The 18,695-nt window shown below is 59.5% G+C and overlaps 2 protein-coding genes across 2 annotated transcripts in view; both read left to right on the top strand.

Moving 5' to 3' along the window:
• EXD3 (exonuclease 3'-5' domain containing 3) overlaps positions 1-14,589 on the top strand; it is a 79,719-nt gene extending 65,130 nt beyond the window's left edge. The window contains exons 21-22 of the mRNA XM_044439821.1: positions 8,205-8,301; positions 14,125-14,589. Coding sequence (XP_044295756.1) covers positions 8,205-8,301; positions 14,125-14,453 — 426 coding nt within the window. The 3' untranslated portion in view covers positions 14,454-14,589. The remainder of the gene's footprint in view (positions 1-8,204; positions 8,302-14,124) is intronic.
• Positions 14,590-18,401: 3,812 nt separating this feature from the next.
• LOC123028201 (NOTCH regulated ankyrin repeat protein) overlaps positions 18,402-18,695 on the top strand; it is a 618-nt gene continuing 324 nt past the window's right edge. The window contains exon 1 of the mRNA XM_044439748.1: positions 18,402-18,492. Coding sequence (XP_044295683.1) covers positions 18,402-18,492 — 91 coding nt within the window. The remainder of the gene's footprint in view (positions 18,493-18,695) is intronic.

The following is an 18,695-nucleotide window of genomic DNA, read 5'->3' as shown; positions in this document are numbered from 1 at the left end:
CCTCACGCCTGCCACGGATCCCGCACCTGGCGGGGCTGGCCGTCCTCCTGCTTGGGAAGCGGGGATTCGACCTGTCCCCTTTCTCCTGTAGGAGTGGGCCAGCATGCAGAAGCTGCAGCTGTCGCTGACGCTCCCCACCCTGCAGCTGACGCGGAGGTGAACGCTTTGGCCCAGCAGCCGTCGCCTGCAGGGCGGCCGGAGGGGCCCAGGCCGCGGCGCAGCCCGCAGAGCTGCAAGCGCAGGCCAGGATGTGGCCCGGCGAGCGGGGCCCGGCACGGCAGGGCCAGGTGCGGGGCACCCTGGGCGTGGCGGCTGTGGGGAAGGGCACCTGAAGAGACCGCTGGTCTCCTGCTCTGCACCCTGGGAAGGGCACAGCTCTGCTCACACAGCCAGGCTTTGATCAGCCGCCCCGCTGGGCCTCCGCCCGCCCAGCCCCGGTTCGGTGCGGCACAGGCGGCAGGGGAAAGGTGATGCCGCTGGGGTGGGAAGAAGGCCCAGATCGAGGGCCACCAGCGGCTGCGGAGAGCCTGCAGCCGCTGGCTGTGCCCACATAGGCTCTCGGCACCCAGATCAGGGCATTCCCTGACCATGCATCCAAGGGGGGCAAGGGAGGTGGAAGCCCCGCTTGCCTGCGCTCCCCGGGCCACGCACGAGGCGGATGGAAGGAGGCTGACTTCACAAAAGAGGAGGAGGGAGAGGGAACGGAGGGGGCAGCCCTGCCGGGGGTCAGACCGTCCTGCTTCTGCTAGCTGTCCCGTGGGGCCCGTTTCCCCCTCCCATGGCCCAGGCTTGACCCCTGCCTGTCCAGCTGGTTCTCGAGGGTCTCAGCCCTGCTGGCCAGGGGGACCGCTCCCTCTGTGGTGCAGCCCTTCCCCTCGCTGCCCTGCTTTCCCAACACCTCTGGTGCCCTTGGCCTCCCACCCTGCCCGCTCCGTTTCTTGGAACCGGAGCCCAGATCGAGAAAGAGCAGCGGCCGATCAGCAGCGGTGCAGATGCTGGGCTCGCGCCAGCGTCTCAGCACTGCATTATCCATGAGGAACCCTCCAGAAATGCGTGACCGATATTTCCACAGGAGCAGGGGAAAGGACGGCAGGGCTGGGCGTGGGGGAGGCGGCTTGGCTCGCCGTGGCTCATAAAACTCGTGACCCAAAGCGGGCCGGCTGATATCTGCAGGGAGATCCATCGCAAGTGGTGACGGAAATGATTTTGGGCTGCAGCCGTGGACGGGCAGTCGAGTCCTTGTGGGTTCCTTTGAGCGATGGGAGCGAGGCTTGGAGGGGGGCCCTGCCTGTCCCAGGCCGGCAGGCACCAGGCATCGCCCGCTATTGTGTCATGCCATCTCCTGACGCTGTTGACAGCTTGATACCGCGATGGTAGAGCACACAAATTTGAGCAGCTCGGTGAATATCCGCCCGCACTGGTGAGGGGAGCGCAGAGGCAAGAGGTGTCCCCTGAGCTGGAATCCTTTGCTCTGCGTCCTCCACCGAGCCTGACGAGGCGTGGATCATCGATACTCAAGTATTTCCATATGGAGTAACCATCCTTGCAGGATGCCGGGGGGGCTGCAGGCCAGGCAGCACCGACCGGCATGGGAGCACCCGGGCTGCTGCTTCCACGGATCGGGCATCGCTCTACCAGGCCGAAACCACCTGCCCTTGGGGAGGAAGGGACAGAGCAAAAGGGAGAAGGCGGGAGTGCGAGATGGGTTGATCTTGGCAGGAAGCTGCTGTGCTGAGCAGGACAGACCTCGGGCGCTTTTCCACCCGCCCACCCCTCTTCCGCCCTCGGACGCGGCACTGGACCGGTCCGGGGGCTCTTTCCCTCCTCCTCGTTAGTCGCCTTTGCACGGGGCCCCAGCGTGACGCTTCCCATGGTCCCTGCCCCGGACGGGAGCCAGGCCTGGGCCAGCCCCTGCAGGTGCAGCGCGGTGTCGTCACACGGCCCTGCTTTACCCCTCCCCGGGGTTTTCCCCGGTTGGTGCCCTGTGGATGGGAGCGAACATCCTGCCTTGGCAGCAGTCCCAGCAGGCGCTGCCTCCACCAGCCGCGTGAGCCCAGCAGAACCTGCCTGCTCCTTGGCTTGCCAGAAGGCAAGTGCCGCGTTCCCATCGGACCCGTCCCTTTGTTATCTGCCTTCAAACAAACAGGCAAACAAAAACATGTAAAGCCACACACCTACAGGTAGCCATTTGTCCAGAGAGCCTTGTTTAAGACAAGCACCGGCAGACACTTGCACATGGTTGCAGAACTGGGCGAGAAAAGGGGAAAAGCCACGCTCGATCAGGCGAACGGCCCATCCCGGTAGTGGGCCAGCTGCCCACAGGGTCCCTCGCGCAGGATGGGAGCAAGGCCTCCGCCTGCCCAAGCTCCACAGCAGCTGGAGCGTGCCGGGGGGCGGGGGCTCTCTCTCAACCTGCAGGGGTCTCACCCAAAGTGTCCTTCCCGTGCCCCCACAGCGCCACGCCTCTTGAGAACCACGGGGCTCCACAGCTGTGCCGCCCATGACGGGATCCCTCGCTCAGACCCTGGGGAAGCAGGGTTGTTATTAAGCACCATCATAGCAAGCAGAGGGGGTCTGATCGCGGCGGCTGGGAGCTTGAGTGGCCTTATGGCGTAAGATTCAGTAGACATCGCTGGGGAAAGGTGCAATCCCAGCACGCCGCTTTTTTCTCCGCGTGACGAAGGATGTGGCGCTTATTCACACAGCCTCAGAATCACACAATAGTAGAGTTGGAAGGGGCGGGAGGGCCCTCGGGGCCTCGTCACTCGCGTCCCGTTGCGTTTGCCTGCTGTTGACTGTTTCCTGGCCTCTTGATGGTGTGCGTGTGCTTGGGACGGGTCAAAGGAAGGACTTTCTCGCACCACGTTTAAGTCAGCTCTGGAATTTGCTACCACGTGGTGTAGAGATGCCTGCCACCTTGGCCAACTTTAAACGGGGCTTAGAGAAATCCACGGAGGAGGAGAAGCCACTGATGGCTCCTGCACACACGCTCCCCCCCCCCCGGTGCCCAAGCGCTCGGCCAGACTGTGCCTTTGCCTGGCTGCGGCAGCCGTGGGGCAGGCCCCCCTTGCGCAGGGGCCCTGCAGAGCGGGGGGGGGGCAGCTCGTGTGGGGCTACCAGGAAGGGGCGTGGCCGGGGGGGCGAGAACAAGGGAAGGACGGGAAGCAAGGGTGTGAAGCGGATCCAGTCCGCTTCCCCCCGGCTCTGGCCTGCCTCGTTCGGTACACACCACTGGCCGGAGGGAGCCCAGGAGTGGTGCCCAGGCTGGGTCCGTCCGAGGCGGTGCAGTGGCGTGCGTGGCGTGCTGGGGGCGCGGGGGGGGGCAGGCAGGGGTTTTGAAGGAAGCGGAGCGGCCAGAGGCAGTCCCTGGCTTGGGAGCCGTGGCCCAGGTGAGCACGCCCGGGGCAGCGGGGGGGGCGGGAGGAGGCCGCCTTCAGCAGTTCCCACGCTCAGGCAAACCTTGCCAGCACACCCTGAGTCACTGCCAGATCCCAGACGGGCTTTTCACTGCCTCCTGAGAAACGGAGCTTGGCTGCCACCCTCCCAGAGCAACCCTGGACAGGGCCCAGCAGCGGCCCAGGCCCTGTTCCCACGGCCGCGCTCATGGAGCTGGGAGCGGCAGGAGGGCAGGAGGGGCTCCGTCGGGGCTCTGCGTTCCTGCTCGACGTGCCTGGCCGGACCGAGGTGACGACCCCGTTCTGGTTCTAGCGGTGGCTGGCCAGGTGGCCCTGCACTCTCCCCAGCAGCCGTTTGAGGAAGCAAGGCATAGAAACCGGTTTCCCAAGCATCTCAGCTTTCTTTAAAAACAGAAATCAAGTCTCTAGCCCTGATGGCTGCACAGATAATGTGGGGAAGTCTGTGGGTCCTGCCTGCTGATTGCTCATGAGGGGAGCGTTTTGAATAAGGTGCCCAGCAGCCAGCGGACCGGCTCTGAGGGCCCCATGTGCCTCCTCTCCTCTCCCAGTGGAACGGGCGTCACCAGCGTGTGCCACGGAGCCTGCACAGCGCGGCTCTTCCTGACGCAGCAGTCAGATGCCGGGACCCCCTCACGCTGCTCCTCCCACCCGCCCGGCTCCGCGAGGGGCGCACTGCGGTCAGCACCCGCTCGGGAACGGCAGGATATTTTCCGGGAGTGTGCCTGCCGTTGCGCTGAGCCTCCGTGCCCCCCAGAGCAGGCTTCCCCCTCGCAGGTCACAGGTGCTGCTGCGCCGCATCCAGTTCCCACGTTCCCGCCCCTTTCCTCCTCGGCAAGCTCCAGCAGGTGTCTCTCCAGGGCCGCAGGGAGCTGCCGCTTGCCCTCAGAGCCGCATGCATTTTCCCCACTGCCGAAGCTGCTCGGACAGCTCTTGATTGACAAGCTCTTGCAGGCTGGCTTCGGCCACACCTGAAGAACGGCCCGGCAGGATGCCGTGGAAGTCCAGGACGCCCCCCCCCCCCGCACCCAGCCCATTGGCTGCGCATGGGTCATGTTGCCAGGGCCACTGGTGCTGGCCCAGCCCTCCCGGAGATTTTCTCATCGGAACAGCAGAGGCTGCGTCATCCTCATTACACGCGCTAGAAAGCATTCACAGAGAGCTTGGCTCCAGCTGAAGCGCTACCAACTCTCCTGGGTGCGCGCGCTCTCCTGCAATCTGAGTGCGACGGGTTCAACCGAGAGAAAAAATCCAAGTCATTCTCACGGATCCTCTCCCCACTGCACCCAGGGAGCACCACTTAGTAATATTCACAATATTGGAGTCTACAAAGCCTTCAAAAGGGTTTTGGTTTTTCAATCTATATAGTGGATAAACTGGGTGTGCTATGGGTGGTCATTTGTATTGTCTTTGAAGTATTAATAATAGATATAATGATGCTGCACATTAATATATTTGCCAGTGGTGCTCCGGGGTGTGGGTCCCATGCCAGTATCATCCTGGCTGTACTCTGCCGAGAAGCAGCCATCTGAGAAGAGCAGTTTAACTTGGAGTCCTGCTCTGAGCATGGGGTTGGGCTGGATGGCCTCACGGACCCCTTGCTCCTCAACTATGCTGTGATTCTGTGACTGCTCCTGGCCCAGCTTTCCCCAACCTGACACACCCCAGGGGGTTTGGCGAGCACTCCCAGGACCCCACAGCCAGAAGGGAACTTCTTCTGCTTGGGGAAGGCTGCCCTAGCCTACCTTTCAGGCCTGCTGTGATGGTGACCAGGAAAAAGCATGCCTCTGAGCGTTTGCCATATGCTAAAAGGATGCTTGCGTACAACGAGAGACGGGTCGCAAGCACTTGTCATGAGAGAGAGGCAGGGAGAATGATAAGTACGATGGACTTTGGGTGGGGAGGCTCGGCTGAAAGGAGAAGGCAGGCTGAGACCGGTGGGTGAACTCTGGCCTTGGCGCGTGCGGCATGCAACCCTGCAAGGCCACAAGGGAAAGCGCTCCGTGCCAAGGGCTCAAGGCTCGGCACAGGCCACCCGAACGCCTGTCAGGCATGCCGTCTAAACCGCGAATGGCTGGTTGCAAGTGGAGCATCCATCTTGTCATCTTTGCGGACACTCGTCCAAAGGAGGGCTTGCTCCATATCTTCTCCCCGCTTTGCAGTGCTTCAGGGAGCAACTGCTTTATGTGGGTCAGGGGAGGAAGCCCCCTCTCGCATCCAGGTGAACCTGACTAGAAATTCTGAGGGGAGGCAGGGCTGACCTAGGGGGGAAAAGGCTCCGTTTGGGGGCAGTAAAGACGTTTGTGACATGCAAAACACGCTTCTCTTATCAGCGGCACAAATGCCATGACTTTGGGGGCTAGAAAGGTGCGGCTTCCATATGTGGCATCCCTTTCCCCCTTTCTTTCAAGAAAAATCGGTGACGTGTTTCTTTCTGTAGGGATATTTTAGAGTTGGATACGGTGTGCGCCAGGTGATTGAGGGGCTGGAATAATTCCCCCATGATGAAAGATTGAATAGTTTACGAAGAACGCTGAGTAAGGTCCTTCCCTCCATGGGGCAGAGTCAAACTGCAGAATCCCAGCTGTAGCCACCAGCTTGACTGAGAAGAGTGGGCCGATTCTCAAGGACAAGGCTGGTGGTCAGTGGCTACTAATCCGGAAGGGTCTGTGCTCCTCCAATAGCAAAGGGCATACGCTTGTTCCCATCAGTTGCTGGGGAGCATGGTGGGGTGCGGGGAGCTGCCCTCCTTTCCTGCCTGTGGTGTGTTTCCCACTGGGGAAGCTGGCAGGCCACTGCCTGAACAGGAAGATGGACTAGGAAGACCTTGGTCTTACCCAGCAGGACTCTCCATGCAAACATTCCTGGGTCACTCCTCCTTTTAGAGGGCTGGTAGTGCCGCTCCTTTGCAGGCTCTTTCAAAGGAGCCTCTGCAGGACCTGAGCTGTAAGGTTAAAGCCACATTCCTGCAAGATAAGCAGCAAGATAAGCAGCAAGATAAGCAGCAAGATATGGGACCTGAGCTGCCTGATCTCTGAGCAAACCTTGTACGATGGCTAAACTGGATAGGAGAATGTGCAGAGCAGAATATGTGACTCATCCGCGCTAGAGGATTCCTCTGGCTTCTGGGATATTCCCAGCCCGGAGCTCGAAATTGCCGCCACCGCTCCATATCCTTGCGCAGTCATTCTCGGCCGCACTCCACCAGCCGGGCCCGTGTGCGCAGCAGCGGCCCAGTCCAGAAACCCGGCATGGAGGGGTCTCGGCCCGCTTACACACGGCGGCTGAAGCGCTGCGCAGGGCTGGCCCAGACCCGGCTCCCGCAAGCGTTTCACTCGGAAATCCCAAGCGAGGGGCACTGAGGGGTCTGATTTGCTAATTTCAGGGTTTGGGCAGGGGGGGCCCCAGCTGGTGGTGTTGGTTGGTTGGCTCCCTGAAATCTGGACAAGTCTGACTGCGGTCAGGAACTATAAGTTCCTGGGCTTCAAAAGGGGCCTCATGGAGCTGCGAAAGGGGCATGAAAGGGTGAACGAAGTACTCAGAGCTGAAATCCGCACCCTCGAAGCAAAGGCCAAAGCATCAGGATCCTGCTGAATTTAGGAAAAAGCAGGCCAGTGGCAAGCGCATGTTGTTCTGTGCCAGTTCAATGTTTCAGTACAGTGGCTTTGATGTCCTGATTATTGTTTCTTTTCCTGGACTGCTTCGACAAAGCCTTGGTGCCATTTCTGGAAGGGGCCAGAAACGTGTGTGCGCGTGTGCAGGCGTATTTGCATTCGTAAGAACAGTATAAATGGGTACGGGGTAGAAAAGGACGAGCGGCCACGTTTTTCTCTCTCCCCTCATGCCAGAGCCACACGGGGACACGCCATGAAGCCGCTTGCTGAGAGATCTGGGGCAGATCAAAGGAAGGGCCCCTTCGCACTGTGCGAAGGCCACAGTCACTTCGGTGGTTTTAAAAAGGGATTTGACAGATGGGAGGAGAGCCTCCCCCCCCCCCGTAGTGGGGGCCTGTGGAGCCCGGACCCTCGTCGTCGGCCTGCGAACGCCGCAGGCTGGGCGTGACCTGCACGGGCTTCCTGAGGGTGTCAGGTGCCTGGACTCGAGGGATGCCTTGCTGTGGTCCCTGCAGGTCTCGTCTCTGCCGGACGAGGTGCAGACCGGTGGGTGGAGTGTGGGCAGCAGGTGGTGGACAGAGAAGGGTTCCTGCCGCTCATCCCTGGACCCCTCCCTCCCTCCCTCCTCCGAGGAGGGTGAGCGAAGGAGGGGCTGCTGCTGGGACTCGGCGAACCCCCAGGTGGCTGGGCTGGGCAGAGCCTCCATGCCCAGCGCCACGGTGCTGCTGCACTCCACTCCCCGGGGGGCAGGAGGGGTGCTCATGGATGGCCCGGGGGCGCCTGGGCGGCCACTGCAGACCCGTTGCTCCCCTTGCATTCTCAGAGATCGGCGGGGTCCCTCGCAGGCTGCAGCGCCTCCCGTTCAGCAGAGAGGTTCCAACTGGCAAGACAGAGCTGGCAGGGAGAGCCTCCCGCAGTCAGTGTGTTCGGGGCAGAGAGGAGGGAGCTGCTGCACCTGTGCAGCCGGCACGGGAGAAGGCCTGGCAGACCCCTTAAGTGTTGGCATATCTGCCCCAGCAGCGAAGTGGGGTGGGGGACGCAGAGGCTGCCCTTTCCCTTAGCCTTCTTCAGGCATGACGGCCCTGGGGGGAAGCAGCAGAGGGCCCGGGCAGCGTGGGGAAACAGGTCCGGGCAGCATCAGCATCGTGGGTAGCAGCCTTTCTCTTTCTCTGGACAGGTTTGCAACTGCAACCAGTACCTGAAGATCTCAAGGGAGAAGATGCTGGAGCTGGTGAAGCGGAGAGGCTGTTTGACTGGGGAAGATGCGGCAACAGGTAAGCCGGGAGCTTGGTCAGGGGCTTCAAGAACATATCCAGAGTTGAGGCAGTGCTGCTGCTCAGGTTCAGGCACTGATGCAGGATATACATTTCAGTGGTCGCTTAAAACACTTAAAGGGATGTTTCTAGTCCTTATGAATGCAGAGGAAGGATTCAGAGTGTGTTAGTCATAAGAGGGGTCAAGGCCAGGTTTTAGAGGTCTTCACAGGCACTCACTCCCTCCGAGGCTGATTCCCAGTCCCACAGCCTTAGCCACTACACCGCACTGCCTCAGTGAATCAGTCTGGAGGAAAAGGGTGTCGTTTTGCCGAAGGGAATGGTTGGCTCTGGTGTTTTTTCTTCTGATACAGAGAAGGAAGTTCTGCTGAAGAACAGTTTTGCCTGTTTTTATTTCCCGTTAAAGCAGATGCAAGGCAGTTCTTGCCCTTTATTTGTGGGGGCACAAGGCAGGATGCGACCCTCTTGCTAATCTTACTTTCGCCTTCCAGTGTGCTGGCCAGTGAATGAAAAGGCACTAAATGGCCAGTGCTTGGCAGTTTTATTTTAAATTTCTCCCCACAGATCAAGACAAACATTATTTTACATATTCATACAGATTAAAAACCGACAAATGAAAACATTCCCATTGTAAGACAAAAAAGGGAGACCCTCTAAAGTAAAGATGCTGGACTTAAAATGTCTGCAATTAAATGTCGGGTGACCGGCTGTCTTAACAGCATGGCTAAACGGCCTCCAGCATCCTGGGCTTAACTGTATTTTGGATCTCCCGACGTCTGGGGCAGACCCTTTTCTCTGCTGCCATCAGAAAACGTCAGCCTCCAGTGAGAGCTTTTAACAAAAATAGACCGATGGAAGATTTTGTCTTTTTCCTTCTGCCCCCAACTAGAAGGGAAAGTGGTTGTGTTTTACAGACTTTCCCCTTCAGCTTTTTCTTTGTGAGAGCTGCCTGCTGCCATGACTAACCCAGCTGGTTGGACAGGTTTCTCACAGAAGAGGGGTTGGGAAAGAAAGAGGCTTTGCTTTCCACATTTCTCTCTCTCCCTTTTTCCCAGGGAAAAAAGAAAGAGAGAAAAAAGACAAAACTTCTTTGTGTGTGGCGCTTGGGAACAACAGCAGGAGCAAAGAGCCCCCCGGGGTCAAAGCAGGGAAGGTGGTTGGTCGCGAAGGACCACCCCTCGCCCGCCCTCGGCACAGCGGGCCGCACTGGCTGAATCGCCCCACCTGTGTGGGGCAAGGTCATGGTGCCAAAGGCTGCCCCAGCCCTCTCTGGCGCAGGGTGGTGGGCACAGGGCGACAGGACGTGCGTTCCCAGCGCCGGCGCCTCAGCTTGGCTCTAGCGCGAAGAGGCCTTCCGCTCTGCCAGCAGGGCCAGCGCCTGTGGGCCGCCGGCCCCAGCCTGGCGTTCCCTCGGCCTGCTGGACTGCGACTCCCAGCATCCCCCAGCAGGCCGAGGAACAATGCCCGGTTGAGGAACCTTGCTGGGGACACAGCCAGGGCCTTGCCCATGTGGCCGCAGGCCTCCTCCACACTGTGGCCACCCCGCTGGTCTCAGAGCTGCTCCCTGCTGGCACGGAGGCTCCTTCGCGGCTCCCCCAGTGATGGGGAGGATCTCGCCCCAGGCCCTCTGCCCCCAAGGCAGCCGGGTCAGCTGTGCCCCAGAGAAAGAGGAAGCGCGGCTTGGTGGGGGCCCAGAGCTCCGGGGCAGCCTGCAGAATGGCAGGTCTTCCTCATAGTTCGGCCGGAGGGTCCAGGGGGGTGGCCGTGTGGTGGGCAGGAACTGTCACAAGCGACCAGGGTACCGCAGCCTCGGCTTCCTCGCATCTCCACTGCAGTTAATTTATTTTTAAGCTCTGCACTTCCTTTGGTGTTTATTGTGACAACAACCCTGTGAGGTAAACCTGGGGCACAGTTTGCCCAGAGCCGCGGAGTGGCGTTCCTCCTCGGGATCTGCGCAGCCCCACGGGCACGAGGGAAGCCGTTGCTTCTGCTGGAACCCGGCCCAGCCCTGCTTTTCCCGCGCCCGTTCTTTCCATCACCCCCTTTTTTATCATCATTATAACTGAGCTTGCATGTTATTAAAGGACAATTAATCGCTGTATAATTACTCATTTGAATGTTTAACCTAAGGCTGTGTGCATGCTTTCCCAGGGTTTGGGAACATCCCCCGCCCCTCTTTTTCCTTTCTGGGACCCATGCGTCTCATTCTTTGGCCAGGAATCGCGAACAAGCCCTAACAGATCTGCCTATGGTTGGGAATCCTGACTCGGTGGTCCTGAGGCAAGCGGCTCCTGCTCCTGCGCCGGGCCGGGCTGGGCTGGCGAGGGGGGAAAGGCTGGCAGCAGGGCGAAGAGGGCTCTGCCCTGCCGGACAGGCACGTGTGAAGATGCAGGGCGCTTGCGATAGCTGCGATGGCGGGGTGGGCGGGGGGAGGTGGCCGCCAGATAAGAGTGCCGGGCCGGGCCGGGCCGGCGGCCCGTCTGCTCTGGCCGCCTGCTTGCACACTCACCCGGCGCTCCTGCAGCCGCTCGCTGCGGGCTGCCAGTGCTCAGGTTCTGCAGAGCAGTGGAGGAACTGGTGGGGGGCCTGACATCCTGGCAGCTTGCCCCCCCCCCAGGCGATAGCCGTGCGTACAGTTCGTTCAAGTGCGAGAGAGGAAGATGGGTGGTGTAGTGTGTCGGCTGAGCGGCCGAGAGTATGAAGATGAGGCGGTCCCCAGGTCATGCGCCCCCCGCGCTGTGCCAGGCGTTCTTCGATCTCCGCCTTGCCGTCTGTGATTCCGGGGAGCTGCAGGGGCCTCCCTCAAGGGGTTCTTCCGATGAGAACCGGGTGGCAAAAGGTTGAACTGCAGATGTGTCACCCAGCCGCCCCTTTTAAGAGGACACTCCGACCCCGTCACACACCCACACGCACCTCGACACGCGCACGCACCTGCCATTCCGTTCATCAAGGTGCAGTCTCCGCTCCTCACTGGGCTGTTCTGGAGTCCCTGCCTCACTTTGTGTGTCGCGGGGGGTGGAGGGGTTGTGCTTCTGCTGCTCTGCGGTTCACTCGGACTGGCCAGCAGCTTCCTCTTGTGTGCAGACAGGGCTGCTTTGGCCACCCGGTGGATCGGGCGCCGGAGGGAGAGCTCGCTGTTGGCCCCCGCGGTTCTCTCTCACTATGACCGAGGGTGCGGTCCTAAAGGCTGTGAGTTGTAGACCCTTTTCCCTGCCGAAATGTGCACAGTGGGAGCCTTTTCGGCCCCCTGGCCGCCTCCCCTGCGGCCCACCCTGCTCTGAGGCTCGGCGAGCCCATGTGCCCCGGTGCCTCCCTGCCCATGGAGCTCGAGAGCATCTCCCTCGGGATGGTAGGGGGGCTTTTGCAGAGGCGTCTGTCTGTGTCGGCCCGCTTTGCAGACCCGCCAAGCGCAGGTGGGCTTCTGGCTCTGGCAAGCCGTCTGCGGGGGGCCGCTGCGGGTGCAGCGCACAAGCAGGCCCCCGGGCACGTGGCAGGGTGCTTGGGCGGCTCCCCTCCCTGGAGCCCGGCGGGGCTTGCGCCACGCGGAGCCCTTGCCCTGTGTACTGCCCTTATCGGAAGGGGGAAGATAATCCGGGGATCTGGAACCTTCTGCCCTGCAAGGAGGCCCCGGACTTACTTTCTCAGGCTCATAACGTCTCTTATCAGGTGTGATCTCTCGCCAAGGAAAGGTTCTCAGGAACCTTTGTACTCTAAGAAGGCTCCCAGGGTGTATCTTTAAAACTTGGGTAAAGGGTGACGATCCACCAGCCCTCCCTCTCTCGGTATCTCCAGTCAAAGTCCACCAGGAAAGCACACCCGGGCGATCTCTCTCCTCCTGCATTACTAGCCCTTATTGGTACAAACGCCGGGTTGCGAATATAGCTGTACTTAGTGACATTTTAGAAGCCCAAACTGGGTGTGCGTGTGCAGGGGCTACTCTGTACCTCTCTTGACCAGGAGAAACAGGAGAAAAATCTGTGAATTGTAAACAAATATGTGCTGAAAGGCTTTATTTACGTAATCGATCCTGTTTGCAGAATCTAGTTTTTTTTTTTCTGTACATCCTTGAAGATAGTACCTTTGTTTAAAAAAAAAAGCAGTTTTAATTTAGGTAAAAAGTAACATAAAAGATGCACGTGCAACGTAATTTATACCGTATCCGTGACAAGAGTGCTTTGCTGTGCAGATCACAAAAGCAACTCAGCTCCTTCCTAGGCCAGTCACAGAGCGCAAGACAAGTCCTGCTGGGAGAGAGCCAGGGCCCACCCAGCCCAGCGCTCAGCCCAGCAGCCAACAGCTGCTGCAAAGAGAAGCTCTCGAGCGGGGCGTTCTCCCACGCATCTTCCCCAGCGCACTGCCTCCGAGACCGAAACAGTAGGAAGGGCAGCCTTCTCCTGCGGGACTGTGCCCGGTCCCCTTGTAAAAGCATCCGTATTGCTAGCCATCACTACATCTTGCGGTGGCCAAGGCCAGTCTGGTTTAACTCTGCACTGCCCGAAGAAATATTTCTCTCTGTGTGTGCATCATTCACCCTCATGGACAACCCGCACCTGGTGCCAGCATTGTGGGAAAGAGTGAAAAAGTCTCCTTGCCTACATTTTCCAGCTTCTGAGATCTCATCAGCTCATTTGTGAACGCCTTGCTTTGAAACAATTGTGACGCTAAATTGCAAATCTGACTCTGAACTCCGTCATAATGCGATATCGTATGCATCTTTTAAAGCAGTGTGTTTTATTGAGCTTCAGCAGAGGCAATGCCCTGCAAGTAGAGGGCGGAGGAAGGAACGTATATAGCCACCGTGGTTTGGTTTGGTTTGGTTTTTAAGGCTGGCAGGGGAGAAAAGCCAGGATATCCAGAAAGCATTTAGCCCAGCCTCTCCGCTGTGGCACTTCAAAGAATCACAACAACAGCGACAACCACAAACAACAACAACAACCGCAACAATGTTATTTTATCTTTGTACCACCCGATACCCCAGGGTCTCTGTGTGTGTTTTCAGGAGTTTATCGAGAAAGAAGCATCTGAATGAGGCGCTTGTAAAGCTCTGTCCATCCCCCACACCAGAGATGCACACGCGAGCCCCTCTCCCTGTCCCTGGAGGGACCTCTTTTCAAACGATTTCAAAGGGCCTGCCCGCCCGTTGGAAAAGGCCAACCTGAGGCCCGTGCGCAGAGTGCCAGCCAGGATCCCCTTGCAAAGCAGCCGCCTCTCGCCGCTCCCGAGAGACAAAGGGAAGGGGAGCAGCGCTGGGGAAGTGCAGAAGGGGCCTCCCCTTGGGGGGGGGGGGGATTCTCTCGCAGTGCCCAGCAGGCAGGAGCACCTCCTCCGGCAGGGGACGCGGCATGAGGCCCGTCCCACCCCGCGAAATGCTCCCATCCTCAGCATCCCGCATTAGGCAGAGGCCATCGCGCCCCACACATCTGGACCCATCTGGTGAGCCTTTTCTGCGCACCTCCAGTCTGCGCACCATGAGAGGAAGTCCATCAAGTGGCCGCAGGTTTCCCAGAGGCCCCGAGCCGCCCGTGCCCTCAGAGGAGGCTGCCCGGTCGCACCTCTGCCCGGTCTCCTGCCAGAGCTTCCCTGCTCCCTCCGATCGATCGAGGCAATGGGCAGGAGGCCCGCCCGTCGTCCAGGGAGCGTCCGCCTCCTCTGCCGGCAGGGTGCCTTGCCGCCACCGCCGCACCCATAGAGGCTGCCGAGAAGGAGCCAGGCCGGGCCGGCACAGGAGGCCTCGCCTGCCGGGACGGGTGGCTCCCCGGCGGGCTGGTAAAGGAACCGGCAGCCCCAGGAAAGAGCTGAAAGAGCTTTCTGTTTCTTCCGCAGAAGGATCGGCAGAGAACGCTGGCGCAGGCCCGGAGGCGGGGACCCTCGCGCTCGCCCCCCAGCCGCCCGTGGACACGCGAAACATCCAGTGGCTGGAGCAGTCCAGCCTGGACACGGAGTCGGCGCTGCTGCCCAGCGGCATGCCGCTGAAGTTCGAGGCCGTCCCCGCAGGGATACTCTCCCGGGAGGACTTGGCGGTCTTCTACTGCTGCAGCCAGTGCGGGAAGGTGTTCTGGGAGGGATCCCACTTCGGGCGCGTGATCTCCCAGTTCCAAGAGGTGCTGAGCCTCTCAGAAGAGGAGAGCCGGAGTCTCTACGAGCAGCTCTGAGCCTGGCCCGGGACCGGCTGAAGGCTCAGCCAGTGGTCGGGGAATGCGTCTCACATTCGGGGGGCGGTGGGGGGAGCGGAGAGACTCGGATGTGTCCCCTGTCAGCTGGCAATGTAACCATCCTCCAAGCGCTAAACTGTCTCACTCAGTGGCTTGTTTCTTTCCGTCCCTGTCCTGCGCAACCGGGAAGGGCGACACCGTTTCTGAAATGAGAGCTGCCACTTCCGGCCCAGCTGGAAAACCTTCCCAACCCCATTAGCTCTAGTCTGGCATTACAGTGAGCCAAATGCCCTCTGAAATGCCCACAACTCCTTGTTCCAAATTGTTTCCAGAAACAATTGGTGGTTAATCTGAGGAGCTAGGCGAAAGAACAACGAACTGAAAACGAGGCCCAGGAAAAGCAGCCTTCGACTGGACCCAGCCTTCAGGACCGGGCCTGCACTGCCTGGCCAGAGCAGGGGGAGCCTTCTGCTGCCCAAGATCTGTTTTGAACCGGACAGCCAGAGAGCTGACCCAGGGGTCCTTTGCGTGCCCCTGGTAACCTGCGTAAACTCTTCCCCCACCTGGCAACCCACCTGCCGATGCCTCGGGCTGACTCCCACAGCCCTCCAGGACGGGGAAGGCAGAGGCTTTGAGTCAGAACCCGCCTGCCCACCAAACTCCCGCTTGCACGCTCTGCTCGCCTCTGCAGGGCTCCTTGGGGCTGACCCTGCTGCCCCACGCGGGGGCTCAGCGCGGAGCTGGTGGCCTGCCCTGGCTGAGCCGCTCTGCCTCAGCAGTGACGTCACACTGGACGCCCCAGTGCAGCCCCTGCCTGGAGGGGCCTGGCACACTTCCTGGAGGCCGCCATCACTGGGGGCAGCAAAATGCCTTGGTAGCTCGGGGCAGCCAGGGCAGGCCCCACCCTCCCTTCCAGAAGGGACCTGCACCTCCCGATGTGGCTCGGAGTTTGTGCGCAACGACACACACACACACACTCCTTCACAGGGGCATAGCCTGGCAGCAGAATCCCCACTGCTCCTCTGGAAATGCATGCTTCCCGTGCACTGCAGCCAGCCAATTCTCCCGTTTCCCGGGCACTGGACTGCATAGTCCTCCTTCCCCGGCTGAGGTCTCTGGCCATTCCAGCTTTCAGCAAAACCTGCAGCCGTTCGCTCCCTGCCTTCCTCTCCCCACCCCAGAGCCCCTCCCTGGAGAAAGGGCCCTCCCTGTGGGGGCCGGGGGGGGTGGCTGCCAGAGTGGCAGCCGGACACACGCCCTCGGTTGGCGCGTCACCCTCGGCCACACGGCTTGGCTGTCCATGGCCCGGACTGGGGCAGGTATGACGAAAGGAGGACACAATTCTAATGGGGGGGGGTGTCACTTGGTGGCAGGTAATGAGGTGGGTGCCTCATGTTCAGGGTCAGCACGATTTTGCAGTGGGGCTGATCCTTACCTGCACGTCCTCTTCACAGAGGCCGAAAGGGACCTTTGGGGGCACAGCAGTGCCTGATTCCGCAGAGCCACTCTCATTCTTGCACGTGGTGCAACCTCGCCGAGGCATCCCTTGCTGTGCTTGCTCGCTTGCATATGATCCAGGGCAGCTTCCCGCCCTCCAGATGTTCGGGGCTTCAGATCTTCAGACTTTTCTGCACCATCCATGGCCAAAGAGTCTCAGGACGGCCACTTGGAGCTGTGGAGCACCTCGGGGTTGGCCAGGTGTAATTTTTGGTGCCATCTTTGACCAGTGAGGAACGCTGGGCATTAACAGGTCTTTTTTCCCATCTAAACAAGCTGCCCTTGTAACTTGCAAAAAGCAGTGAAGTTCTTTCAAGGGGCTCTGAATTGATCTGGAAGCCCAGACTCTGCAATCTCTTCCTTCCCTAGTTTTGCCCAAAAGATAATGAGCAGCAAGCCAGCCGTGTTGATGTAACAGAGAAAAGGGGTGGGGGGAATGACTGTTTCGATTCCCCAGACATGAGGACCAGGCATTTGCAAGACACTTCCTTCCTCCCACAGTTGAAGATCATGCAGAATTCACCAGCCTGTCTGTTACAAAGACGAATGTGCTGGTTTTGCCTCCAAAATGCAAGCGAGCGCTTGGTGCTGCCTGGGGTGGACAGGTAGCCTTCCCTCACCGCTGTGCAGCCACTGTGGGGCTCCAGCCGGGCCCAGTCAGCCTGATCCAGGGGCTTGGAGGGAGCTTCCTGAGGCCCTTCATCAGAAGGAGGCCGCTCTGAGCCATGGCAACCACTACAACAAGCGGCCATCTGCGCCTCAGCAAATGGGAAGACAGAGGAAGCACCGGTCTTGTTGGGAATTCTATTGTGGAAGAGCTAGCCAGCTCTCTTGGCATGGGAACACTGTAATTCCGGAAGGAAGCTCTGTTTTCCTTCCTCATCCTCTTCCCACAAGGCAGCAAGCCAACATTTTGGAAACCGGCTCCTGGTCTTGACTGTCCGTGTTGTTTAAAAAAACGAGCAAACAAACTTGAAATGGGACGATCTGGGAATTCCTAATCCTCCAAAATAAGGCCCCATTAAAAATCGAAACAGAGAGATTTGACTCTGTCAGGCTGGAGAAAGTGCAGAAGAGGGTAGCTGAAATGATCCGAGGCGGGAGTCATCCCACGCCAGGAACGGTGGCAACTGCTGAATGTTTTTGCGTACAGAAAAGGCAAGTGAGGGGAATGTAGTTCTGCCCGGTGAGGAGGAAGTGGAGAGCGGAGTGCTGGGACCAGAGCCTAGCAGGGCCGGTGAAGGGGGAGCTACTGATGTGCGCAACGGGCATACGTTAGACTTCTGGGATCCACTTGCACAAGATGTCGTGATGGCGACCAATTTGGGTGCTTTTAAAAGAGAACGGGACCAAGTCAAGGAGGAGGAGATTTGCATCCCCTTTTCCTTACACCAAACTCGGAGACTGCTTTCAGCCTTCTCCCCACAAGAAGAACCTGGTGACGTGCATTGGGCTGAGTCTGTGACTGGCCCAAAGTCACCCAGCTGGCCCGTAGCTGAGCAGGCGCTGGAACCCAGATCACCCAGGCCCAGGCCCGGGCCTCGCCACACCGGCTGAGGACCGAGGCACTCGGCTCTCCCATGTTCCACTGCACCACTTTGGAGCTGAGCCTTACCCAGCATCCAGAGCTGGTGAAAAAGGAGTGGGCCCGGCAGCTTCCTGGGCACCCACATTATTGCTGAGAATAAATCAAAAGCTGTTGTGTCACACTGGCCTTGGGCTGCTCTGAGGAAGCCATAAATTGCCCCGGCTTGAAAAGTGGCTCAACATCAAAGAGACACTTGGGCCAGCAATCACTGGTGCTTGTTTTTTATCAGAGTGGAATATTTTCCAATCAGAGGAGATGACTAGGTTTCCTTAAGGAACAGCTGCTTGTCACACGGCTGTTTTTATCATTTATTAAAGCCATAATAATGTACTTTTATATTTTTATTGATGGTGTTCCACTGCATTTGATCAAGTGCTATGGATTGAGCAATACAGTGGGTCCAGAGGAGTAAGAAAATTCCGTAGTTTAAAGTGTGCACTAAACAAATAGAGAGCCCGTCAGCGGATTGCTTTAGTTGATCGGTGGATTAGAATTCCAAAGGAAAAAGAAACAATTCTCACAGAGGGTGAACAGAGAGGAGTCAAAATCTATCTTCTGCAGAGGGACCTGTCAAGTTTCCACCTGGGGCTTTACAGGATACCTGCTGACACGTTGCTTGCCAGAGAACCGAACCGGAGGCAGCTTTCACGGCCACTGAGGAACGTGACAGACTCAGTCGGCTCTGCGCAAATGCTGCTGCTGGGACCGAAACGGGGAGCGGGGGGGGGAGCGGTGCGGAACGGGGGTGGTCCCAGATCTGGCGGCACAGTTGGATTCCCAGAGAGTCTAAACGTGCCTTCTCTCAACAGCCGTGTAGTTGCTGCCTATCCGCCTCACAACTTTTGGAAAAATGGGGCAGGTCGATGGAGGAGCGAGGAAGCAAAGGAGGGGCGGGCTGCGGAAAAGCAGAACGACCCCCCCGGGTGTGTGGGGGCGCCCAGGCGCTCTGTGCACGTAAGCGACCCCGGAGGGGTGCCAGCGGCAGCGGTGCGGGCCTCCGGGTTGCCCCTGAGCGCGTGCAGATCGCCGCCCCCACCCCGCTTCCTCGGCCCGGGTCCCGGCGCCCCAGCAGAGGCGCGGCGGCGGGAGGGCGGGCGCTGAGCAGGTGCTGCGTCCGCTGGGGGCGGGCGGCCCTTGCGCCCGCGGGCCCTGTCGCC

The sequence above is a fragment of the Varanus komodoensis genome, unplaced genomic scaffold (genome assembly GCF_004798865.1).
Source record: "Varanus komodoensis strain SLA01 unplaced genomic scaffold, ASM479886v1 scaffold36, whole genome shotgun sequence".
Lineage (NCBI taxonomy): Eukaryota > Metazoa > Chordata > Lepidosauria > Squamata > Varanidae > Varanus > Varanus komodoensis.
The sequence above is the reverse complement of the archived record's forward strand: the minus strand, read 5'-3'. Positions and strand labels throughout refer to the sequence as shown.